Source organism: Gymnoscopelus braueri (assembly GCF_963280865.1).
Source record: "Gymnoscopelus braueri genome assembly, chromosome: 16".
Classification (NCBI taxonomy): domain Eukaryota; kingdom Metazoa; phylum Chordata; class Actinopteri; order Myctophiformes; family Myctophidae; genus Gymnoscopelus; species Gymnoscopelus braueri.
This window is the reverse complement of record NC_137616.1, coordinates 19,940,893-19,968,485: the sequence shown is the minus strand read 5'-3', so window position 1 is coordinate 19,968,485 and position 27,593 is coordinate 19,940,893. Positions and strand designations below refer to the sequence as shown.

The window sequence follows — 27,593 nt, the reverse complement described above, 5'->3', positions numbered from 1 at the left end:
TGCACCATTACCCTGTTATTACTGACTTGTAGTCTGCGGTTATGATGCTCTGTGAGCAACTTAATCCTGTTTTTAAAGCTGCAATCGGTTTGTCTTGAACGTTACTATAAATGCGTTTTTTTTAACCTGTCTCCTGTGTAAGTATTAAGTAACCACATTTCTACAGCTCTGCCAAATGGGAATCCTTGTTTAGCCTGGGGACCACTGCATATGTGCTTGTAGTATTGTATTACATATACTACCATACAGATTGGTAAAAATGAAGTTCCCAATTGCAGCTTTAAGTCCTTTTTATGCAACTGACTGAATCAATAAAGAATCTGGGAATTTGCTTTGTGAAATGGTAAGATGAATAACAGACATTTGAGACATTTGGTGTTCAGTTTTCAAATTACTTTGTATTGTAACACAAGTCTACACAAGTTATGTAGTCTCTAAAATAGACTTAACACAGCCAAAAACTTTTGGGCCAAAAGTCTACATTTAAAGTAGCATATTAATTCAAAAACTAGTACAACTTCAAAAATGTATATTCAAAACAAAATATGTTCTTCATATTTTTAAATTGCAATGCAAAAATAAGAACGTGAAAATACTTGTAGTCTTAACATATACAAGAATGTGCTAATAAAAACAAATTAAAACAATTGTACTACTGAAACCTAAGTAATATATGAGTTATACGTTCACTTCACACAAACACTATCACAAAGAAATATGTACAAGGTCCTTCTGAGGCTTCTTTATGAGTCCCCAAGGTACAGGGCACCAACATACAGCAGCATCACATCAGCAAACCTGTTAGAAGAGAGGAAAAGTTAGAATCAGTAGCTTGCTCAAAGCCTTCATCCATGTACAAGTATTGTTGAAAGTCACAATAGAGAATAGAGCATCAATTGTTTTTTTTCTTTCCTACTAATCTTCAGCCCACACCAACATTTGGTGCTATTAGTTCATTGCAACTGCAACAAAAAAGCATACATATTCAAACTTAACATACATTTAGATGCAAAGGGTATGTTGCGGTCCTCTGCCGTTTCTAGACTGGTGATTCCATCAGCCTCTACCAGACCATGGCGCTCTAAGGAGGGATTGACCATGGCACTCTGAGGAGGGACTGGACAGGCACTCTGTTCTTGGAACCTGTGTGATGTCATGGTACCAGAGTTAGGATACTTCAGTAGTACACAGAAATTGGGACATGCATTAACCTTCCACTAAAAATACTTTTCATTTCATGTTTCTGCAGCTGTGGGACATATTCCAGCATATTTGATATTCTGCAGTGACTGCAATTTAATGTGCACAAAAGTAACAATGTATCCTATAATGCTTGAATTTTCTACGTAATGAAATATGCCATGCGCAATATGAAAGAATACTCAATGTCTAAACTAACAAATAAGTTAAGAGAATAAGTTTGTACCTCTGTCTTAGCATCACATCTATATAGGAAGCATGTCCAGCATCAACCAGCTTCTTGGCAACATGGACGCCCTCTGTCAGGATGTCCACCTCCCAATGGGTTTCTGGCACAAATGCCCTGAAGATAATCTGGAGGTCCTTCGGGTACAAACACTCCTGGAAGAACACCAACGCCTCATCTGTCCACTGGCTCCCCAGTCCAACTGGTTCCACTCCACTCAGGACGCATGGGTAGGTCACCTTCGGTAGTCTCATTAGTTTCTCTGGAAGTCTCTTCAGGTTGCTGCGGTCTTCGTATGCCATGTCTGTGCAGTGGCCATAATCCACTAGGTTTGTGACAACCGTGGTGTCGGCACTTATGACTTCAGCTCTGCACCACTTGTTGTCCGATCTCACCAGGCAGCAGGAGCCGGGTACAAGGTGGGCCTCGGGAAGAGGGGAGATCTCCTCAGCGAGGTCGTTTAAAATGGCAGACACCGTGGGCATGGTGAGCTGCAAGTCCTCGAAGTCCTCTAGGACCACGCAGAACTGAAAGGGGGTTGTCACTGTAGCAGCAAAGCCACAGTATGCCTGGTTTAGATTGATAGGGGCAAAGATCAGTTGCTGAGCAGGGCCAGGGTCTGTGCTTGATTCTTTATCTGCTTTCACCATCATTTTGAGAGTTTCCATGAGAGGACTCATCTCTTCTTCAGTATGTTGCTGAGAGGTTATGCCTATTATCTGCTGAATGAACAATTCATTCATGACAATTTCAACCTTCCAAAGGTTATTAGCTTTAGAGTAGGACACAAACACCAGCTTTAGAACCTTGCCTTTCATCGCTCTGAGTGTTTCCTGACATTCTTTGTAAGGTTCCTTCGCCATAGGGAGGCCGAGGCTGTTCAATGTACACCTCACTGCCAGGCCGGGGATTTGTGCAAGGTCATCATCCAACTCTCTGAGGGAACCGAAAGTGATATCTTCTGTAATTCCGTGATCCATAAGGAACACTGAACATCTGCCCTGGTCCACATGCTGAACAGTTCCTCTGTACCACTGGTTGTCCCTGTGTGTGCTCAATAAGCACTCGAGTCCTTCTCTGATATTCCCCTCAGCTACCATGCCACACTTATGTAGATTTTCAGCTATGCGTCTTTCCAATGCAGTGAACATGTCAGCCATCTTAGTTAGTCTCACACAAAACTCACCATTAGGTAGGACAGATAGGAGTGTTACATCTTCTGTCTCTCTAGGTTGATTAATCAGATGTGCAACCACACCCATGGTATCTTCCTCAGCTTCAACAGAGGATTTAATAGTCTTATTTGGCTTCCCAGCACTCTCAGAGTCATGCGCGTTTGTAGTCCGTTTTTGACTGGGACTCTGGTTGTAGGTGTCTAAATCATGCTCAGCTGATTGTGTTGCATGTCGAGACTTCAGCACTGGTTTCTCACTTTCGGCGGGCAGTATTACTTCGTCAGATTCAGCTCTTGACTGAATAGTTTCCTGTTCGACGGTGAATGAGCTTTGGTCACAGCCTGTGTGTCTTTCCAATTTAGCTGAATTAATAGAGAAAGCAGGGGTGTCTATTTCCATATCAATCTCTTTTTCATCAGTTGCTTTAAGTGCAATTGGATGAGTTTTTCCATCATGTATTTCAAGTTCAACTTCCCACTGAGCACCAAACTGACCAACAAAATCAACCATGAGAGGTTTTCCCATCACATCCTCTGTGAAAGAGGCATCAGAATCATAGGTTAATCGTTCTACTAGGGAACATGCTGTGCTGAATCTAGGCTGAGACAGACAGTCTGCTGTCATGTAGTAGATCTTCTCCTTTGCCACTTCTGCAGAGTTGCCATAGTCCACAAACTGAACTTTAATACGACTACTTGTTTCGTAGCCCTTAACAGCAGCACGGTATAAAGCACCATCCTCTTCGTACTCTGCCAGAATAAGGTCATTTAGTGTCAGATCTGCTGAAACAGCATTCAGTGTATCTCTGAATGCATCAGAGTTTAGGTATTCGCCAATCTTTAGGAGAGCCGGTTCATCCTCTTGCATCTGAAGGAAAAAGCTGTCAACTGTGTCAATGTGAGAGACATAACACAGAGCCCTGAAGCCCACGGCCACTTTGTTGTCCGGTAAACTGGAAAGTTTAGGCATTTTTGGTTGACATGGTTTCTGTTCTGGTGTAATGCATATAGGCATTTCTGCTTGCCGTAGTTGCGGTGCTGGTGTATTGCATGTAGGCATTTCTTCTTGGCATTGCTGTTGTTCTGGTGTAATGTTATCACATTGCTTCTTTTGGTTCTCTTTTGGCTTAGATTGCATTAGAACACTGCTCTGTTTTTCTTTGTTCCTGTGACATGTTTTTCGGTCATGAGAATGTGCAGAGGCTTTTGGAAAACTGGCACGTTTAGGCATTTCTGCTTGGCATGGTTGCTGCTCTGATGTGCTTGTATCACCCTGCTTTTCTTTTCTCTTGTGGCATGTGCTCCGGACATCAGAATGTGTAGAGGCACATGGCCTCTTATGCTGTTGGTAACGATGGTTATTGTCTGGTGTTTTTAAGTCCTTTCTTTTATTTGCTCTAGGTGTCTCGTTTATACTGTCTGCGCTTACAGGCATCTCTGGTTTAGGTGTCAATTTGGCGATCAGCTCTTTCACCTCCTTGTTGATGTGTAGATCACCATCAAACAGCTCAATGATAAGTGTCCCCTCTTCACTCTTTCCACCTACAACAGCTCTCAGTGGCTTGTTGAGTATGGTTTCCTCGAACCATTGCTGTACATCTGCATACATCTCTCCATTTGGGATTTGGGCAAGGCTGCATTTCACAGCTTGCATAGGTGTGTAGAGCAATTCATTTGAATTTCTGGGTATAGGCCTGATATTGATCTTTTCAGATATGTGCGTATTTCCATAGTCGACAAAGAAAACTGTGTGATGCAGTGGTGACTGAACTGACTGTACTGCACACCTGTACCATTTTCCATCAAAGTATCTTGCCATGCACAATTTTCCTGCAGACTCTTCGTTGTTGGTTTGCGTCAATGTATCACTTTCCACTGAGGCCATCTGTAGAATTTCTTCAATCTCTTTAGTGTTTTTGTCAAGTTGGCAGTAAATCTCCCATGGACTGTTCACATGAGTGACATAGACTTGTTCCTCACTCCCAGCACCAAGGTTGAATGATGAGTAGGTGAAGGAAACAGGACATACACATGACTGTGCCATAGTTGAGATTTTCACTTCTCTTGCCAGGCCCTGTTCCACAAAACTCTTTGATATGCTCTGTTTAGTTTGAGCATTGTAGAGGTCTACAACATTGCACAGCCCATTGTTTTTCACCATCAGGAGAGAGAACATTTCACATCTTAGGCCATCAGTGTTGGCTTGCACAAAATCCTTCAGTGAGTTGCACGCCGCTGTGCCCCAATCACTGAAGCTCTTAAGGTCAATAGGTTCAATCAGATTGTATAGGCTGCATCTGAAAGCCTGAGATTCCAGTTCGAGGTGCTGTGGTAGAATTGCCTGAAGACTGTTCTCCATAACATGGGCAGTCTTGCCATAGTCAACGAAAACCACTTTGGCAACATTACCCTGCTTTCTTGCAATCCAGGCCCTGTACCATCTTTCATCATCAGGTGACTTCGCAATACAACATGAAACATTTGGCTGGACAGGAATTGTATGAGTTTTGTAAAACTGCTGAATCTCGTTCATCAGTTTGTCCAAGTCGGGAACCTTGTTCAGCAGTTGGCACCAGAAATCTGACGGAGAGTTAATGTGAGAGCAACAGACAGCAAAGTCAGAACCAGGCCTAAACGTAGATGGTTTGAACGACGCTGCTGGAGCTTGTGTCATTAGAATTGCTGGAGTGCTGTTTGTCAGTGGAACTGCTGTGTTGACTTTCTCAGCCTCCTCATGCTTCTGCTCACACTGTGTTGTGTTCCAGGTTATTGTTTGGGTCGAACTATATATTGGGTGTTTTTTCTTTTTTCCTGTTGCCGTCGTTTCAGTCTGCATGTTAGATTCAAAAGGAGTACTTCTGCAGTATTCTGCGTTCTCTGAAGAGATGAGAAGTTCACTGATACTCTGAATGTTTTCATGTCCCTTCTCATGGAGATTAACAACAAGCTTGCCTTTTCCCATCTGGACAACCTGAACTTGCAGGGCTCTATTTGACACAGCTCGCCTGAAGAAGTCTACAGTGGCCATGGTCCAGACTTCATCCTTAGGAATGACATTGACAAGACCACATCTGATGGCAAATGCTGGTTCTCTAGCAAAGTTCTCTGGAATCCTTTTTATCAGCACGTGAGGCACTTTCTCAATGTTCCCAAAATCAATGAATAGCACCTCAGCTCCATGTTCAAGAATGTCAATCACTACAGCTCTGTAGAAATGCATGTCCTTCTCATACATTGCAAAGCAGAGTGCGCCTATCTCAGGATTCTCCAGTACATCATCCTCCAGTTTCATTTGACTGAAGTGATTGGCTATATTTTCCATCATCACATCAAAAGCATGATTGCGTCTTGTTGTTCTAATTGAGAAGTTGTTCGGGTTCTGGGAAGCTTCCACATACCCTTCGAATACAGTGTCAACCTGTATCTCCTCGACTTGAGCTGCAATCTTCAAGGTTCGAGCCATGCAGGACTCGTAGAACAAATAACCACCCTCTGGCAACATTTGATCACTGTCGAATACTGGTTCATTGTTCAGCTCGGAAATATCCTGAACTGACTTTGCGTCGCTCCTCATAGAATCTTCTGTGTTTAGCACAGTGATGGAATAAAGATTCTGCTCTTCATCAAACCCTTTGATTTCTGCGACTAATACTCTTCCAAGCAAGCCTTCCTTGAGGAAACTCAGCTGACGTGTTGTTACTGCTTCATCCTTCTCATTCAAGCAGGAGAGGGAGCACGGGAAAGCCATTATGGGCCTGGAAAGGAATTCAGGTGGCAGTCTGTGGATATTCTCAACTGGGACAGATTCATAGAATCCATAGTCAACAAATAGCACTCGTACATGAGACTGTACAGGGAGAAAGCGCACAAAGCCTCTATACCACTTCTCGTCTCTGCCTTTGACGGAGCAGAGTAGCCCCAGGTGTTCTGATGGTGTCTGGTGACTTGGATCAATTCTTCTTGACTCATGAGTTACAGCCAAGTTCTCTGACAATGCCTGTAGATCAGCTGTCATGTTGTTTGCCTGACAGTAAAAAAGCCAAGGCTTCACTGCAGCAGTTACTCGCACTTTAACAATTCTTCCAGCACTCAGTCTAGGTCCACAGAAGGACTGAATATCTTCAAATCCCTGTATGCTAGAAGGTGGTTTAAAGCAGATTTTTTGTCCACTTGGCTGGTCAATCAACAAATCAGGGACTGGCTCGATACTTTGTTTGAGTGGCACATCTGTGAGCATCTCAACCAAGAGAAGGAAAGTGTTTGTGTCCACATGCTTCCCCAAACCCAGCTTAATTAGATCCTTATTAATGTCAGGGACTTCCAGTATGAGGATCTTGTGGGGCAGGAGGGCATGGATGTATCCTCTGATGCTTGTCCCAACTAGGTGTAACAAGTACTTCTCCAGTACAGGATCCCAGTGGTCTTGAATGGGTAGCACATTTGCGAAAAAGCCACAGACTATCTTGGGAGGAAGGCTAAATAGATCATTCGAGCAGGAAGACAGGTGGTCTTTGCCGACACTCAGGACATTCCCATGGTCTATAAGGAATACATCAAACACGTCTCCCTGTATGTTCTGTACTCTCCCTCTGTGCCAGTGGGCTGATATCACATCTTCTACTAGGCAAAGGTCCTCTACATTTACTGTAGCTTTTGACTTTGGTGTATTTTGTATTTCCACTTGTAGGATGTTATAATCCAGTTCACATACAGTCAAGTACTGTGCCTGAAAGTGTATCAGGGTTTCGTTAGGCATGCAGGCCAAATGTGTTAGCTTGAGTTCTACTGGCCAGAGAGTACATGGTGCAGATGGACTTGACTCCAGAGACCTGCAGATAAAAGTACCCCATATTATTCATACTGTAGGTGAAAACAAAAAGATAGCAGTATAGGTGTGCTAGCAACAAGACGCATCTATACTAGGGGTGTAGAAAAGAAATACATTTACATCTAACTTGCCATTTTCTAAACATTCACTGTTAACACTTGATAAGGGGTTCTAAATTACTGTACATCTGCCATTAATTTGTTGAGGCAGTCATCTTCAACAACATCATTTCATCATCTAACTATAAATTACGCAACTCTCTGTGTGCGTGAGTGCATCTGTCTTTTCTGTATCTCAAAAACCGCCAAAGCAATCAACTTCAAACTCGCCACGTGGATCGCGAGGGAGTGAGGTGCCATGTGTCAAGTCGGTTGGATAAAAGGGACAAGGACAGATATTTCCATATATGGGCATAAAACGGGCACAGACAGACTGGTACAACGGGTACTTTGACAATGGGTACAACGGGTATTGCATCTGTCTTCTCAGCTCTTGCAAGTTAAGCCATTTAATGCATTTTCTACTAGAGCAGAGACTTTCAGCACCAACTGTCAAAAGTTGTTAAACTGTGAAAAATACTTTGATCTAAACGCAAGTAGTACATCCAGCAATGCTGCTGTTATTTACATGTGTGTAGTAATAAAGCGCAGAAGCTTTCTTTAATAACAAAATGATCTCAGTCAATTGTGTCGAAGACTCTGTAAAGATGAACAAACAGCTGTGGTAAGTATAACTCAGCGTGCTACAGTGACAACTGATCAGCGAACAGGGATTTATTTATACAGTTAAGTGGTACTTCTCTTTGATAGGAAAAATACTGGACCCTTAAATGATCAAGCGTTGCTTGGCAACGGCAATTTCACATCGAGCTCAGGCATGTCCATATACTGTACAACGCCTGCCACAGACAACTTGAAAGGGATGAAATGACAGTTATGTTGTACTAAACACCGGCCTAGCTACTCTGGAACGATGCAGGTCAGGAACGAAGTTGCATGCCCCACCTAGTTACGCAATACCCGTTGTAGCAGTCTGTCTGTCTGTCCTCTTTTTAAGCACACATGGAGATCTCTATCTGCCTGTGTGCCTGTGTCGAATTAGGAAATCATCAACACCCTTAATATCACCATATAGTCTGCCATTACAACTGGCTGACCACTGGGCTGACTATGTAAAATGTAATCATAATTATTACAGTCTAATGTGTAAAGAGGGACTATTTGTCAGGACCGATTAGCTAATAAATGAAATAAATGCAATTAGATTGTTGTTTTGGACTTTAAATTGTATTTTGGTTCAATAGAATGTTTTTAGTTGTTGAAGATGTTTGTTGACCATAAATGCTGTGCTGGTCAGTGTGCCTCAGGTAACATCACCAAAAAAACATTGCCAAAAAGTAAACCAATGTGAAGCCAGGAAAACCTCGGAATATATTCTGTAATGTTTTGACTTGTACATTCTTGTACTTACTTTTGGACTGAACCCAGCCTGGACAACATGGCAGCAGCTGGTAATCTTGGGTTCCTGAAAAGAAATAATGTATTTAAGTATAATAATAAGACAATAAAATGCATTCACTCAAAGCAACAACATTTTAAGTGCGTAAGTGGTCAAAAGAACAAATTCAGAAGAAGGAAACCATGGAGGACTGGAATTGAAATGATTGTACCGGTATGTCTTAAATTTTGCAGGGCTTACACGCAAGAGATAATAGGCTCCTGACAAAAATAAACACTTAATAAATTCTATTAGCTTATTGTTCAAATAAGGTCTGAAAACATAGGCACTGTATGTTTTTGTATGTTTATGGGGCTGTAGCAGGGGTGTAAGCCCAAGCCAAATTTCCCTTGTGGGCAATAAAGTTCACCTTGACCTTGTTCACCTTGACCTTGCAGCTGTTGCAGTCTGAGTGGATATTAATTTAAGCTGAGGTACATTTATTAAATTGATTTTTTTGGGGGGAAAAAAAGAAGAAGAAAAACCCTAAACTGGCCTGTGATAGGCAGTCAGCTGTGGTGTAAAGTAACTAAGCAAATATTGTACTTTTACTCCACTACAATTATTTGAAAACTTACTTTGTAAATTTTGATCAAAACAACCACTTCAGCTCTATATACATAATAGGCCATTTGTAAATAGCCGAACTACAAGCTCACAATGCATTGTGAGCTTGTAGATCTGCCATTTTCAAAAGATTTGTATACATTTTATACATAATGATAACGTGTGAAACATTCTGCATAATGAGTACTTTCTACTTTTGGTACTTTAAGTACAATTTGGCAGCAATACTTTTGTACTTTTACTCAAGTAAATTTAGAATTCCGGACTTCTACTTGTAACAGAGTATTTCTACATTGCAATATTGATACTTTTACTTATTTTTATTTTTTTCACTGACAGTGTCAGTCATTGAAGATCTTCCATGCACGCGCGCGTACACGTACACACAATGAAAACGACAGTTGCCTATTATCCATCCGTTTGTTTGTGTATGTATGCATGTATGGCGGAAGACTGGTGACGCGAGGTATGGAAAGGCATTTGACTTCGCCATCTGCAGGCTGCGTTTCAACTGCAGGTATTATATTAGCTAGGCCTCCCCCAATGATATGTTATGTCAAAGTTCCGCCAAAACAACTACGAAAGTAAACAGACTACTTCGGGTTGGTGTTTTGTAGCCTACTAAAGGCCTACAGCGTTAGTATTCCCATTAAAAACGAATAGCTGCAAATGTACAACCAGATAGAATGAGTCTAGTAACGTTAGCGCCAGTTCTGCAGGCCAGAGGAGCTCATTAAACCGAGCGTGGCCACAAGATCAGTGTATATTCTAATTAGCAACTCGTTTTTTTAAATTTATGAAACAATTCACTAGGGGTATTTGTTTATGTACAAGTTTACAGATATATATATATATTTTGACTTGCCTACCTTTCTTTTCGTGCAGAACTTCTTCAACAGCAACGGCATTACATCATCAGAATGATTACATTCAGCAGTGCAGGGGGCCTGGAGGATAATGAGGTTATTTCCTGTCACCTGTTGCAAAGAGCCACAGGAAGGATACCAAAATAAAATATTATGAGTGGTGGAAAGTAACTGAGTACATGTACTCAAGTACTAGTCTGTACTTAAGTACAATTGAGGTATTTTACCGGAGTATTTCCAATTTTCAATACTTTTACCTCCAATAGACCTCAGCGACAAATATTATACTTTTGTTCCACTCCAGTTACTTTGTAGATTTTGATAATTATTATAAAACACATTAACCACTTCAGCCCTATATACATTTCGTCCATTTGAAAATAGCAGATCTACAAGGTCACAATTCTATTTTCAAAAGATTTTCAAACATTTCATACATTTGAAATTGGACATTCTGCATAATGAGTAGGCTACTTTCGGTACTGTACATTTTGATAGCAATACTTTTGTACTTTTACTCAAGTAAATTTTGAATTCCGGACTTTTACTTGTAACAGAGTTGCAGTATTGATACTTGTATTACTTTTACATAAGTAAAACATTTGTGTACTTTTTCCACTACCCAATATTATACAGATTCAAGGTACGGTTATGATGAGACTGACTTATGTCGCGTCTGTGAAGACATTCAAAGAAATATCCTAATAACAAAAACAAAAAAATAATGATAGCGCTGTAATAATAGTTATAAACACATAGCCTAGCCTATACATTAATAGCCGGATGGTAAATAAATTGTCTTTAAAAGTGTTATGTGATAATGCGAATAGACTAATTCTTTACATGAGTATTTGTCAAGCGATATGAAAGGCTGTATACACACAGGATAGGTGGGCACTAGGGACATCTGGGCACCTCGATGTAAAATGTTGCTCCAAAATGTTAAAAAATTAAATATTTAAAAAATGGTAAATTTAAAGTATACATGATGTGAACATGCACGGTACATCATTATCAGACTTCATTTTATCCTTCAACTTCTTGTTTATGCCCCAAAATCACTGGGTATACAGGTTTTGTAGCAATTTTTGGCAATTGTAGAAATAATAGACCTTAATTGTTGAATGTTTTGCATGTTCTAATCATGTATAGGCTACTTTACTTATTAGACCGTTTTTCAAATATATATATATATTTTTAACATTTTGGACAAAATAGCCAATTTCGAGGTGCCCAGATGTCCCTAGTGCCCACCTATCCTGTTACCATTAGGGATCATATCCCAAAGCATACATCTGTCTGGTTGTTGATCTCCTTATGATTTCAGTAATGACATAAAAAACATAATATGGCGTTTAAATAAATAATGAAAATACGTTTTGTCCAAATGAACATCCTGATAATGCTATAGTCACCCCCATCCTAACTAGTAAAAATAGCAGATCTACAAGCTCACAACGTGTCACTTTGCGTCGCGTTGTGAGCTTGTACATCTGCTATTTTCACTACTTCTTAAACTTTTATTTTATTTATTTATGGAAATTATTAGATTTTTTTCATTTTATCTATGAAATACTTTTGAAAAATGTTGGAATTGTTTTTTATTGATGAAAAGTTTAGATTTGTTTTGTTTAAAAATATTTTAAAACATATTATGTATATATCTTTTTTTTTATGTAGGAAATGGAAAAAAGGAGACCCATAAAAATTGGTCCGCGACCCAAAGGTGGGTCCCGACCCACTGTTTGGGAAACAGTGGTCTAAGGCTGGGAGAAATGATGCTGTTTTTTTCTGGTTAAATATTAACAACTCCTCCATCAACCCCCGTCTTCTGTAAATATGATGAATGCATCCCTTGGCAAGCACAACCTTCCCACAGCACTGACCACTGCTTTATTAGTCACTTGCTTATCAGCTTTATTGAGGCCCAGAAGGCAGAGGAAAATAGTACATTTTAGATCTAATTCTACTTTTCTAGCTAAAGCAGTAAATGTAAGTCTGAATAGGCCACAATATATAGGCCCATATAGGCCTATTTTATTCCGTTTTCTCATCGTTTGTGAAAAAAAAGAAAAAGTAGCACTTTTTTCTTTTGAAGATGGGAGTGGATTAGGAATTTGGCCTATTGTTTTGCACAGTAAAACAACTTTAATAGTCTACAGTTTCCTCTTCGTCGCTTTTGTTTATTTTTTGTTGATATTTGTCCTGTTATTATGACAATGAAACGGAATACTGAGAGTCCAATCAGGGATGGGTCGTTTCTTATTCACTCTTCAACCAAGAAGTTCTGCAGCTCTCCAGAGCTCCTGCCACCAGAGGAAGCACACAGTGACTTCAGTGGAGAGAGACACTTCGACGAAGATGATTCTGGGATTAAATCAGGTGATAGGCTGTCTTTAGGTTCTGGCAGTGGTGAAAAAAGTATTCAAATTTTCTACTTAAGTAAAAGTATCGATACTGCAATGTAGATATACTCTGTTACAGTACCAAAATAGAAAGTAGTCATTATGCAAGTTTAAAAATGTATAAATTGTATAAAAATCTTTTGAAAATAGCCACTCTACAAGCTCAGAATGCGTCGCGATCCGACGCGTTGTGAGCTTGTAGATCGGCTATTTTCAAGTTGCCGAAATGTATATAGGGTTGAAGTGGTTAATGTATGTTTTGTAATAATAATCAAAATTTACAAAGTAACTAGTAACTAAAATGTTCAAATAATTGTAGTTGAGTAAAAGTACAATATTTGCCTCTGAGATGTAGTGGAGTAGAAGTAAAAGTACTGAAAACTGGAAATACTCCTGTTAAGTAAAAAATTAAGTACAAGTACAAGTACTTGAGTAAATGTACTTAGTTACTTTACACCACTGGGTTCTGGAACCATACATGGCAATGCCATTCATTTGGGAAATTATTATCATTATTATTATGCTATTATCATACTCATCATCATCATTGGTATACATATCCTATTAGTGCCTAGGTAGTAGTGGTATAGGCTATTATACAATACTGTATGTGGAATGTAGAGAGCAGATGTGGAATTACAATGCTACATAACACAAATAACACAATGCTTCTCTGGCCTATATATCTTGTTATGACAGATTTTGGTTTGCCTTTTCTTGAATCATTTAACTAACTCCCCATCTGATGACAGCTGTCCTGATGCTCACCTGTCTTGAAGGCCCTTAGATTTGGTCTTGTGTTTGCCTTTACTTGTTTTTAATGTACATTTTATATTCTATTCTCCTTAAGACACCTTGTCCTGTTTTCAAGATTCATTGTATTAGATGTAAATTGCCAAAACCAACTTGGAATTTGTGTGTGCTCATAGATAACAAGAAAATAACCACATATTATATATACTAAAGAGGAAACAATAAACATAATTATGACCTCCCAATGCATAAAAAAGGGCTTGTGCTTAACTAGCCTAATTTGATATTATACAACTTGCAAATTATTTAGGATGTGGATTGCACCTGGGTAAGTGCTATTTTGGAATCGAGATGTTTTTGTTGTTTTCCAGTGTGTTTTTGAAGTTCTACTCTATTTGCATTTTCAGCTTTTTTAAATTTCTTATTCATGCTATGTATTTAATTGCTTTGTAGGCTATGTGCATGTTTTTCCTATTCTATTTTCTGGTCTGACAGCTTTCCCAGTTGTGTTTTATTGATTTGCCATGTTCCTGTCCACTCTCTCTTGTTGTATTCTGCTCCATTTCACTTCATTGGTCATCATTCTTGTGTATCAGAAGCAGAGGACAGTAATGAGACTCCGTCCTCTGAAGATGACCAGGACCTGTTGGAGTATTCTAAAGAGCTGGCCATAATCCAGAAGAAGACCATTACCCAGATCATCAAAGACAAGAAGAAACAGACTCAGCTCACGCTACAGTGGTAAGGCCACGTGGCAGTGTGTAGAAACATAGCACTTTGAGTTTGATCAATAGATTTCTTGATATTAAAGTGTGTCAAGTTTTGACACAAAACAGTGGAACATCCTAAGTTTCTTATTCTCTAGGGATAGTGTGCTGGTTAAGTCTCCATTCTCTGGAGACACACACAGACTTGCTGCTTCGGATCAGATCTTGCCAAAGCCTTCTCTGTTGTGTCTCCCAGTCGCTCTTTCTCAACAAAGAGACAAAACTAGTAGTGGACTACCCACTCTTAGATTATTATTTTTTGTGAAAACGATTATGCATGCTTGTGACTGCATGTATGCATTGCTGCAGGGCAGTTTCATACATTTATTTAATTATCAAATCAATTAAAAACACTCAATCAGTCAAACAACAATACACAAGAGAAGGCTGAGTGCCAGATCAGCACACCCGTGTACCAATATCATGGTATAGCATGTGTGCTCGAGTGTATTATTCCTATTATATCACAGTTTCATTATACATATTTATAACTCATTAGAATGCCTTTCAAGGTCAGATTTAACTGTGGTATGATTAATCAATCAATCAATCAATCAATTTGACTAATAACCACTATTACTATTATTACTGTTGCTGAGTTCACAGTGTATTTTCATACATTTAGCATCTTAGCCTGCTGCGCTAAGTGTTTGAGCTCTACATCTCAACAGGTTGGAGGAGAATTACATAGTGTGTGAGGGCGTGTGTCTTCCACGTTGTATCCTCTACGCTCACTACCTGGACTTCTGTAGGAAGGAGAAGCTAGAACCAGCCTGTGCTGCTACCTTTGGAAAGGTGTGTGTGTGTGTGTGTGTGTGTGTGTGTGTGTGTGTGTGTGTGTGTGTGTGTGTGTGTGTGTGTGTGTGTGTGTGTGTGTGTGTGTGTGTGTATTTGTAACATGTCATTTAAGTTCAGTTAAAATGTGTTAGTATCCCTAATTTGGGATGAGGAAGTGGGTTGTGAGAATGGGAACAAAGGATAAAATAGATCATGAAAATGATAGCTGCTGACTGAATAGTAATAACATTTACTTGCATACTCCCATGGAAGGAGAAGCATACCCTGGTTTAATGAGATATATTCACTTCCTTTCCTCATAAGACGATTCGACAGAAGTTTCCTCTTCTGACAACGAGGCGACTGGGCACCAGGGGACACTCAAAGTAAAAAATAAAATTTTATTTGTACTTTTATTTTGACATTTTGATTTGTTACAGAGATGCCCTGACCAATCCAGGGTCTCATCTATGTGCTAAGATAAAAAAAAATTGTCAAGGTGATAATGCCTCCTCCTTACTAATGTAATGCTAATAACATTATTGTTGAACACATCCTGACTTTCTGCAGGTATCACTACTACGGTATAGGCATCAAAGAGAGCAGTGATTACTATCACTCTGTGTATTCAGGAAAAGGTCTGACCAGGTAAGATAACACACATATGCTGTCAGTGTATCTAAACTAATGTGCTGTACAAAGACAATTATATATGTAGGTTTTGTTTGCTCGCCGTGAGTCTACTTAAACTAAATTAAAAGCTAATCAGGTGATGTTTTTCCTTTTGAAGTGTTATGTTCTGTAAGTACTGATATACCACCTGCACCGCAGATTACATTGTACTGCTCTACTGTTGATTTTGTTTCCACTGACCCTGACATTCTGTGCATGTGTATTTTTTGTGTTTTTTTTCAAATGTTGGGTCAGGTCAAGGGTGGGTCACAAGATGTTCTGACAAGGTTGTAAGCAAATGATATTTTGATCAACTGATATTATTGATCAAGACTAGCGATGCTAGTTGGTGTCAGACCCTGGACCTTGATCATGACTTGCAGGCTAGTGCCAATATTGGTTGATTTCTTTTTAAGATTATTAAATAGGCGGAAGGGCACTATTAATACCCTATACTTACAGTATATACAAATAAATAAATGTGTTTATATTTCAATTGTATATTTACATTTTTACATACACAATTGTATATAATGAATATACTCTGGCAGTGAAAGAGTTAACCTTTTACTATAGTTTGTGACCCTCTCATTCGGTAATCATTTGTTATTTAATGTATTTTGTTCTGACTTCATGGTCAGTGCTAAATGTGTGTCCCAAATATAAAACTAATGTAGAACTATTGCTTTAGATCCCTCTGTTACACACAAATCTCTAAAATCAAATTGGTGTTTTCTTGGGGAATGTGTGATTTCAGATTCTCAGGGAGTAAGCTCAAGAATGAGGTAAGAAAAATTACTATAATCGTTGCTGTCGGGCAGAAACCAGCTAACTCCATTTTGACGCTTTTGCATTTTTTTTCCATAAATCAGTGCTATTGAATACCCTTTACATCTGTGTGTTGGTAAAAAATATATATAATATAATAAAAAGCGCTTCTGACAAAACCAGCTAACTCCATTGGATCCTCAAACTTTATGCTAAACCAGCTAACTCCAGGCTCCACCCCCTTTTGACCGCCAACCTCATTGTGAGCTTGGGGGTCCATTCAGCTGTTCTTATCAATGATGAACAAAACCTCCTAACTCCACTTATTTTTTTCCTGAAAAATGAACATTTGGGAGTTGGTTTCTGCCCGACAGCAGAGATATTATACTTCAATCAAACAAGATTGGTGGTGGTCAGGTAGACATTTAATAGGACATCATCATATTTGACAGGGAGGTTTCACTAGGAAGTATTCCCTGAGTTCTAAAACGGGAACGTTGCTGCCAGATTTCCCCAGTGCTCAACACCTTCTACTGCAAGGAAATATCTCTAGAGAAAAGGTAAGCTGCTGCTCTCTCCATTTTATATCATTTTAATTCACATTGTAAACTCTTGCAACAAGGCAATGGTTGTAAATTTGTACTTCCTATGTGTAGGTGGACACTCTCATCATGATGTATAAAACACACTGCCAGTGCATCCTGGACAACGCGATAAACGTCAACTTTGAAGAGGTAGCCATTACTCCCCATGAAACCTGACCCAAACACAAATGAAAACATACATTTTTCTCAGAAGGAATAAGTTGGTGCAACAAAAAGAAAGTCAGCTCATCCTCATATATTGATAGATTGATTAATTCGAAGTGATGACAGGAGTTTGGGGTTACATGGTTCTGCATTGCATTGTTGCAGCATGTGTTTTAGAAATGTTTTGATTTAATGTATAATTAAGCTCACAACACCTCTGAATGGCTTAAAAGTCCCATAGTGGCGGGTGGTGTCATGTCATTGTTGTTTCCCAGCTTCTGCCATATATCATGCAAATATATAAACATAGACCATAGACCCAATTTCTGTGAGTCATAGAAAGGCCAGTGAATGGGCTAAACATGCCAGACTACGGGTATAATCCTTATAGCCGTATAGTGAGATAGAGAGATTTTTTGGGGACTGTGTGATGATTTCAAGGAGGGTTGAGGGTTGTTCACCAAACCTCAAGAAGCATTGAGAGTTAGAAGCTAATACTTGGTTCCTCTATTTCAGATCCAGAATTTCCTGCTGCATTTCTGGCAGGGAATGCCTGACCACCTTCTACCACTGCTGGAGAACCCAATCATCATTGACATTTTCTGTGTCTGTGATTCCATTCTCTACAAGGTAGGCACTAGTTGTTACAGCAGCCACTACCACAGAGTAAACACTATATCACTGCCCTGGGATTTGACCTTTGATGACAAAAAAAAGTACATAGTAACACATGCAATACTGTATCACACCCAGTATACAGAACCATGGTCAATTCTGTGAGGGACACCTTTGTTGGTCACGTTTGGGAAATTCAGTTTCAGCTTCACCCAGGTGATGGCTGCTCAGATGGTTATGATGAGCGCAGTTTTTTCTTTGAACAGGCCCTAGGGGTTAAATGTCATGCTCAGGGACACTTCGAAACATACTGTAGATACATACTGATTACCAGTCTGGTAATCAGCAGATCACTGGTTCACCTCCCGACCCTCTAGCTACTAAGCTACGGCCATCAAACTCTAAACTGTGAATAAAATGGACAGAATTTAAGAAATACACAAAGTGCACAATTGTCTTACTACTTATAAAAACAAATAGGGTCCATACTATATGTCTGAATAGGCCTTAGCATTTACAGGTAAATATAAAATACAAAAATACACTGCACAGCCCAATGAGTTTGGCCCAAGCATGTATGCAACGTTGTTTATCTCAGATAGCAGTACTGAACATTTTTTAAATATAATTGTGTTTAATTTTTTTCAGGTTCTGACTGATGTTCTCATACCTGCTACAATGCAGGAGATGCCGGAAAGGTTTGTTAACTTTAGCTCTACAAGTTCGACTTTTGCAGATCTTTCAATCAGTCAAATTGAGAATGCTCAATACGTCTTAAATGAAGGTGACATTGATTGTGACGCTGCTAAAGGAGATGTATTATAAGACCCCCCCACCCCACCCCACCCCACCCCACCCCCACCTCACCTCACCCCACCCCACCCCCACCTCAGTTTGTTGGCAGACATCCGTAGCTTTGCCAAGCACTGGGAGCACTGGCTAGTCTCATCTCTGGAGAACCTCCCAGAATGCCTTGCAGCCAAGAAACTCCCCATTGCGCGCCGCTTTGTCTCCTCCCTGAAGAGACAGACCTCCTTCCTACACCTGGCACAGGTACGTCTGATTTATACTTCTTAATATGATGTCGTCGTGTGCTGAAAATATATATTTTTTCTAAATCTATAAGTTCACAAAGCATCGCATTGTGAGCTTGTAATGTAGATCTGCTATTTTTGGCACGTGACACCACTGTACGACAGAGTTTAAAATAAGCAGTACAGCCCTGACTGGATCAAATAATAGAATAAAATAGAATACCTGTATTCTCTAACTGTCACATACTCCCTCCCTGTCTCCCCTTTTGCCTCTCCTCTCTCTTCCTTGCTTTTCCTCCTACCTTCCATCCTTCTGCTGCCTCCTTTTGCTATCCCCCTTTCTCTTTTTCTCTTTCCTTCTGCCCTGTCTTCCCTTCTATCTCTCCGCTCTTTCTCCTTGTGTCTGCATTGCAATCTCCTCTCCATCTGGACCCCCTCTCAATATCCCTATCACTGCTGTCCACCAGATTGCACGGCCTGCCTTGTTCGACCAGGCGGTGGTCAACAGCATGGTCTGTGACATCGATAAGGTGGATCTCAACAGCATCAGCTCCCAGCCTCTCCTCACAGTCACCGCCACTGGAGACCAAGACTCTGACCTCTACACTGAATGTAAAACACCTAGCATCTCTTCATGTTCTGTCATCGGTTCCTTTGTGTTTCTTTATTGTGATATGAGAATACAAAACATTTAGAAAGGGTCTGTTATTGTGGCAAAGAGCATGGTGATTATGATACTAAGTTGGGAGGAGTGAAAAGTAACTATAGTATACTGTTGTTACTGTAATTTAGTAGCTAAGGCCAGAGTAGCCTAAAATGATGCGGTTATGGCCCAAACTACTGTAGGCGCATATTCCAATGGCTTATATTTGATCTAACCTCATTAGTTGAGAAAATTTGACAAAAGCTTTCTTATGACAAAATAAGCTCCGCCCCCTCGGTGTTCCTATTGGCTGGGGTTTATACAGCCACAACTCCAGTTCCCAGCATGCTATAGACCAATTATTTGTTTACAAACATTGAGGCTGGACGCACAGGTGACTGTTTCATGTAATCAATTCCCAACAGATCCCCAAACCTGCTGTTTTGGGGTGCGCTGGTTTCAGTTCATTCAACCTCCTTTTGTGTGTTGGCTATTGAGGTGCGCCAAGGATTATATATTTCAAGAGCGAGAGATCACAGTAAAAATCCTAAGCATTCTTCCTCCACACTGGGAGAAAAACAGCATATGAACGTTTGATGGGATGCATTTTTACACGTGAGGCTGTGACCACTTTTACAATGCATCTCATGAGCGGTGGGGTTCAGTTGGTGCCGGCCTGCGCGCACATACTGGTTCTTATCAGTGTGACGTAGTCTGTTAAGGCGTCTATAGGCTTGAAAATTTGAGGGTGGTCTATGTGTGCCTATAGAGCATCGCAGTTCCCGCCCACTTCCTGGTTTTTCCTGGTGCCGGAAGGAAAAACTCAATGCATTTTTCCCATTGACATTTCCAAAAATATTTATATCAATTAATTTAAGCCTAGAATCAAGCCATCCAGGGTCCTGGTGAATCATGACCATAAAACGTTTTTTTTTAAAATAATAGTAATGGTTTTCCAAAAAAAAAAATCACAGAATCAAACTTTTTATGGTCATGATTCACCAGGACCCTGGATGGCTTGATTCTAGGCTTAAATTAATTGATATAAATATTTTTGGAAATGTCAATGGGAAAAATGCATTGAGTATTTTGCGGTGGAACCCGGAAGGGGCGGGAACTGCGATGCTCTATTGGCTGGGGTTTAGACATCCTGCGAGAGTGTGTTGCTGGGACAGAGAAAGGTCGATAATAAAGTAGATTTTCTCTTGATTTGTCTCTCTGAAGAAAGCCATTTTAGTATGAAAATCTTGGGAATATTGTGTGGCTTGTGACATTCGGGCCCAATATTTAGTTCAGTGACCATGGAGCTAATGAATGGTTCAGAAGCTGTGTTCTCGTTCACTCTTCCATTGAATTAATAGACTCCAACCTGTTTCCGGTCTCCTAAAAACACCAGGAAGACACCAGGAAGTAAACCGGAGATGGCATGTCTTGCTATTTTTGTCTTGGGTACAAGGAATCCAATGGTAAAGACCGGAAGTCAAACTGACCACCGGAAGTGGGTGAAATTGAAATTTGTCCCCCACTCTGATCATTTCTTTGCCCCTACTTCCCGAACGCAAGGTCGCACAGGTATGACCGTGGACGTGGTTGCTGCAAGTGCATCATTGCTCCAATCATCACCAAACATGGTACAAATGCTGTTCATGGATCTGCCATGACAATAGTCACAAAATAAAATAAAAAAATGTGGGGAACAGCAGTGTTACAGCAGTTTCCAACATTTCAAATGGCCATAACTAGGTGACCATTGCTCTGATCAGCACAATATAGGACAAGATTTTCATGTGGCCTGAAAATCGAGTTAATTAAAAGAGCAATGGCTGCTATTTGATGGCAGGCGAGTGGTTTTGATTTCTTCTTTCCTGTGACAACACATCACACTGGATACTTGGTAAACTCCTACAGGCCCTTTAACCCTAAAATCAAGTGCCCCATATGTTGTTCATCATCTTGTTGAGATCTGATGATGTAATCACTCATATTGTTGATTAACCACTTAAAGGTTTCTAGTTTCGAGTTTTTGTTAATGTTTTTAGAATGGCAAAAATAGTTGCGTGACACTGTATTACGACTAAGCATCACATAGGACTTAAGTGGTTTTGACCATTTGAACCTCAGCATCCATATTCTGGGGGGAACATTCACCAAAAATAGCCGTTCAACAAGCCGTTCAAACTTGTCACAACGTGCCGCGTTGTGAGCTTGTAGATCGGCTATTTTTGGCGAAGAGATTCTGTAGACGGAGAAAAAGCTCCCAGTATAGTTGTAACTTGGGTCCCTTTTACTAATAATAGAGGGTTTAAGTAGTTTTAACCATGTCTCCTGTCCCTTTAGATGACTCCATAGCTGTGTTTCAGGAGCTGAAGGACTTGCTAAAGAAAAATGGCACAGTGGAGTCATTCATCGAGTGGCTGGACACTGTGGTGGAACAGAAAGTCATTAAGGTATACCTTCTGGCTGTCTGTGTCTTTGTTGCTCTTTGTGTGCATGCATGATTGCATGCATGTTGGAGCTAAGCACTATGATGATGAATGTTGATATTTTATACCATGCTGTCATGGTAGCATTTTTCTACAAACTCGTTGTGTACCTATTTGGGGCATGTCATTATGGACAAAACTTTCCATAGATTTTCAACATTTAAAAAGAAAATGTTCACAATGTTTCAGAAATCTTTCACTATTGACGGATGAAATAAAGGAGCTGCTGAACCTGACATTCTGTCCCGTCTCTCTTCCTCTTATATACAGTACAGATATAGAAAAAAGAATTGTGCATTAACCACATGAATAGGCTAACATTTAGCAAAAATAGTCGATCTGCAAGCTCATAACATGTCGTGATGTGGCATGTTGTAAACTTGTAATGGCTATTTTTCACTCTAAATATTTGGTGTGGAGGGAAAAAGGAGGGGTATATGGGGTTTAAGCAGCACACACACCTTTTCTCTGTCATTTGGTTATTAGCCAGGGAAGCAGAGCGGTCGGTCTGTGAAGAAGAGAGCTCAGGACTTCCTGCTCAGGTGGAGTTTCTTTGGGGCCAGGGTGATGCACAACCTCACGCTCAACAATGCCACAAGTTTTGGTAAGAACTCAGAAAAGAACTGACTGTCTTCATTGTCCACACAACAAGCACCTTTTACTAAACGGCAAAAAGCAGATCTACTGTAGAAGCTCACAATGCATTGCATGAACACGTTGTGAGCTTGTACATCGGCTGTTGTCGGCGTGTGACCCTGTTGTAGATGAGAGCATAAACGAAGCATTTAGAACAGTAGTACTCAAAGTGGGGTCAAGGGACCCCCAGGGTTCCTTGAGGGGGTTCCAAATGGACCCTTACAGGTCTATAACTCTGAGAGTTATGGGGGTCCGTGAAATTAAAAGGTTCAACAACCACTGATTTAGGTTGTTGCGGAGAAGAATGGCTGGGGTCTAAATTAGCCCATAGCTTGTTAAGACTGCCATCTTTCCACTTGGTGACACTGTTGTTGATGCTGCTGCTACACAGTACAATCCTCAGTGTTCATTTAACTCCAACGTGGGTACAAATGGACACGTAACCGTTGGTGTGTGTGTTCACACAGGAGGGATGGGGTGAGCTTGAAAATCTGCCATGACAAAAACATCCTGAGTTGTGCTTAATAATTGGTGAACAGTATATTAACGTGATAGCAGTGGCATTGTTTGTGTTATCAATAGCGGTTCTGCTAATTGAGTTTTTGCTGCTTGCTCCTCTATCAGTCAGTCCATATGATGTACTGCCCCCCCCCCCCACACACACACACACACACACACACACACACACACACACACACACACACACACACACACACACACACACACACACACACACACACACACACACACACACACACACAGGTCTGATGATTCAAGGCAGCAAGGAGCAGATTGTTACAATAGGGCCGTAAACCGTAATGGCCAGACTGGTCCTGAGTAAACAATGCCTTATCTCTGGGTCGCGTGCTCAATGTTTGAACACTAGTCTCACTCCCACATGGACACACACACGTAATGCATTTTGTTCATTAATAGAAATGTGTTTAAAAATGTTTTACTTTTGTAATTCAGTGTTTTCTTGAGGTGAAATGAGAGCTTGACCTTGACAGGTCAAACATTAGACATGTTGTTTAATGGAAAACAACAAAACATTCATTATTTTCTTAGTGGGCAAACAGTAAAGTGGTGGTAATCACAGAACAGCCACAGCCATTACTCAGTGAGTTGTTTTCATTTCCATGACAGGTTCGTTCCATCTGATACGGATGCTGTTGGATGAGTACATCCTGCTGGCACTGGAGACTCAGTTCAACAACACCAAGGAACAGGATTTGCAGAACCTCCTGGAGAGATACATGAGAAACGCAGGTACTAACCACATGAACCCTAGTGTCACTATTCTGGGCATGTCATAATAGGCAAACAGTCTGCACAAATAGGCAAACACACAGAAATAGCAGATATCCCCTCCACCAACCTTCCCTATAGCCAATAAGTACTAAATATATCATGGGGCGGTTTCCATTGTTGAACTATAATCGTAAGGGGCCGTACTTATGTTTTTAAATGCGAACACCGCTTTTTGGGGCATTAACTAGCACGCCGCTTCCCTCTGCCTGCCGAGAGCTCAAATATTTTCAACTCGAGCTCAGGCGAGCACCCCCAGCTTTCTCAGCCGAGAAAAAAACCCACCGTGGACATGCCAGCCAGACTTTGTGTGATTCTTCAGTAAGAGACAGTTGTACTCCTATTAGATCTATTAAAGTTTGAATAACCTTCCCCCAGAAATCCAAAATTCCAGGACATTCCCATACAACATGAATGAACGAGCCCAAGGTTCCTGGGGTACAGTGTGCAATACGGATCAGGTGGCAATAGCATTCAATACCTATTGTCGATTACATTGTTCCAAACGGCATACCAGTCTAAGTCTAGCTCTGAATCTCCTACCTCTCTATCTCATGCTTTCATTCGTGCCGAAGGAATATCATCCTGGGAGTTTAATTGATCATATTATATATGATCAATTAAACTCCCAGGATTATATGACATCCATCTAGGAGCACTCTGTAACCAACTTAGAATGTGGTGATCTTTTAACTCTGATCCCCATATTATTTGTCCCAATAATAAGTCATAATACCCTTATCTTCCCAACTGTTAGTGGATGGTTTCCCCCCAGACAGAATGTGATTGTTATTCCATATCGAAGACGGCTTAAACCAAATGGCTATAAATCCTATGAAATTTCCTTCTGCTCTGTAATATCTGTAATAAATGAGAAGAAATTGGACTATAGTACAACACTCATATTACCGATGTGTCACTTTCAGATGCCAGTAAAGCAGCTTTCACGGCTTCGCCAAGTTCCTGTTTCCTCGCCAATCGCAACAAGGCCAGCGTTACCATTGACCAAACAGTCAAGAACGAGTCTCTGGTAGAACACACGTACATGTCTCTGTCAACCAATCAGCAACAGGGGCTGGGAGCCCCCATGCTCGTCTACCAGGGGACAGAACCAGATGGCTTTACAGTTCCAGGTACCTGTAGGGCCTAGGCCTACAAGTTTGTTTTGTTTTGAGATGTTCAAAAAGTAGATTAAAGAAAATGTAAATGAGTGTCCTAATGATAGATTTGCTCATGTTACCAAATCAATAATGCCTGACTTTTTCTAGTTGCATGGAAGCAACAAATGGCATGCTAATACCAAACGGCATGCTCCATAATTATAAAATGTTTCTGGTTCTGTTAATGTGGTAATGTCCCTTCTCCCCCCCCCCCCCCTCCCCCTCCCCCCCTCCCCCCACACACACACACACACACACATAAACACACAGGAGGTCAGATGGACTTCTCCCAGACCAGCGGTCATCTGATGACGCCCCCTATCTCCCCTGCAACGCTGGTGCACCGGGGTTCCGTCATCAACCAAGGACCCATGGCGGCGAGGCCCCTAACCTCCTCCTCCTCTACCTCCTCGCCATCCTCCTGCCTCTCTTCTTCCATGGCTGCCATCACACAGCCATCCCTGCCCCACCAACCCAGCGCTTGCCCTGCCTACCCGGACAGCCTGTACCACTGCCTGCCCCAGACCAGCACCAGCTACTACCCTCCCCCGTCCTCCACAGCCTCCAACCCCAACTACCAGCCCATGCTGAGGTGACCACTTTATTTTTTTTATTTGACCTTTCCATGCTGTACAAACTGGTCTTTGAAACCGCACATTAAGAAACACCTTAAGAAACACTGTACCTGATGCAACTTTTTTTACCCAGCCTTATGGCATCATAAGCACACACCTGCATAATGCATAATGATGCTAATCATCTAAATAGCATGTACACACCTGCATATGATATGTTTCCAATGTTCTATATATCTATATAATACATCTATATATCATACCTGCTTTCTGATAGGTATACTGTATCTTTATTTGTTCTATTTAACCTGTTTTCTATCTCCCTGACAAGTCATTTAATTTGAACTGGATTAAAACATCTCCTTGTCATGGGCTGCGTGTATTTAGGGCTCATAACCAAACCCAGGGCCTGGTCTCACTCCAGTCCCAGACCCCGTCGGCAGCCTACCACCTCTCCCGCTACCCAATCTTCAGTGACCAGCCCTTGGCTAAAGACATCTTCTTTGGCAGCAGTCATCAGCAGTCGTCCGTCCATCATTCGTCTACTGGAAGCAGTTGTGCCGTGGCACCTTACGGCTCTGTGGTACGGCCCTCATCCAGCTACAGCTCTGGCCCAGACCCGGTCCAGCCTCCCTCAGACCAGGGGTTGGAGGCACAGGCTGCAGCCCAGATGATTGACTCTGTGGGGGGATACGGTTTTGTGGGAGCTGGCCTGAATGCTGCAGGTGGTGGGTGTCAAGCACAGAACTACTCTGCTGCCGGACACAGTGGTAAGAGAGGCTAGAATTGGTGTTTTTTATGTAAAAAAGGTTGCTTCTATCTATATTAGTTAACACTCAATTGGCCAGTACAGTTGTCCAATAGTCATAGTCACAAGTCTACAGTGACATGCTATGAATAGCTGAAGAATGTCTATATACATGTTCCACACATATAAATGCTACAAAATCTGAACAGCCAATCACCCCATGTCCCTGTTTTGGCAGGTTATTACAGCAGCAGCAATTACCTGGACAGCCAGCGGATGTCATCATTGGTCGACCAGCATGTGTCCGTCATCAGCAGCGTAGGCAGTCTCCGTCCATTTCCCCCAACATATTCTGAGGTTCACGACCCCCTGAATATCTTGGATGACTCGGCAAGGAAGACATCAGGGCAATACTACACCAACACAGAGGCTGGGGGAGGTCAGCGTTACTTAATTTTCTATATTGTGATATGTTAAAGGTTGACATTGCTGCAGACGATTTTCCAAAGCACACCGTGGTTTATTTGATTTTCGAAAAGCTACAGGTTTCAGTTAATTTCAATACAGTATAAAAACTGTACTGTTTGAGGTTTGTAGGTAATCCAACATACTAAATACTAAGTATATATTTATTTTATTATGGTCATTCTCTGTTTCTTTTGTCTTTGTGGGCATTGGCAATTTGCAAGTGCTATATATATATATATATATATATATAAAAGCTGTGTGTAAACCATTCATTGTCTTGTTTGCCTCTTTAGTGTCTGCCACCTGCATGTACGGAGACGCCTCTCAGTTCCACCCTCAGGATGCATTGCTCTCCCAGCATGTGGCGTCATCATCCGAGGTGCAGAACTTGGTTTCGTCACTACCACCCATCAACACTGTGTTCATGGGCGGAGGAGGACCCTCCTAACAGTCATTATGCAAGCTTCTATGGGAAGACATTTGTCGTGCTTTGAATAAAAGCAGCCATCACAAATGGCAATTTTCTTGGGGTATCCAAGTGCTCCTTTTACATTGAGCTAACATTTCCAAAATGCTTACTGATATTATTATAGTGTAAGGTAAGTGGGGCAAGGCACAATGAACTGATAGCTCAGAAGGGTATGCCAAATGTTGTCACATCTTGAGGACTGCTG

At 41.0% G+C, this 27,593-nt stretch overlaps 3 protein-coding genes across 3 annotated transcripts; 1 reads left to right on the top strand and 2 right to left on the bottom strand.

Annotated features, from left to right (window-relative positions):
- Positions 1-784: 784 nt before the first annotated feature.
- On the bottom strand, positions 785-2,526 carry LOC308102867 (tudor domain-containing protein 15-like; the record flags this gene model as incomplete). Its single annotated transcript, XM_080452723.1, has 3 exons — positions 785-798; positions 1,001-1,143; positions 1,427-2,526. The coding sequence occupies 3 exons, from the start codon at positions 2,524-2,526 to the stop codon at positions 785-787; spliced, it is 1,257 nt and encodes a 418-aa protein (XP_080308849.1).
- Positions 2,527-3,067: 541 nt separating this feature from the next.
- Positions 3,068-8,927, bottom strand: tdrd15 (tudor domain containing 15; the record flags this gene model as incomplete). Its single annotated transcript, XM_080452722.1, has 4 exons — positions 3,068-3,090; positions 3,213-3,468; positions 4,030-7,429; positions 8,899-8,927. 4 exons carry the CDS (start codon positions 8,925-8,927, stop codon positions 3,068-3,070), a joined length of 3,708 nt encoding a protein of 1,235 aa, XP_080308848.1.
- A 3,644-nt stretch (positions 8,928-12,571) lies between these two features.
- Positions 12,572-27,367, top strand: rfx6 (regulatory factor X, 6; the record flags this gene model as incomplete). Its single annotated transcript, XM_080452718.1, has 20 exons — positions 12,572-12,740; positions 14,113-14,257; positions 14,955-15,078; positions 15,385-15,446; positions 15,631-15,708; positions 16,490-16,517; positions 16,953-17,060; positions 17,157-17,234; positions 17,766-17,879; positions 18,513-18,562; positions 18,758-18,917; positions 19,366-19,510; positions 21,879-21,988; positions 22,511-22,628; positions 23,807-23,929; positions 24,895-25,101; positions 25,399-25,720; positions 26,091-26,473; positions 26,690-26,890; positions 27,213-27,367. 20 exons carry the CDS (start codon positions 12,572-12,574, stop codon positions 27,365-27,367), a joined length of 2,880 nt encoding a protein of 959 aa, XP_080308844.1.
- Positions 27,368-27,593: the final 226 nt, after the last annotated feature.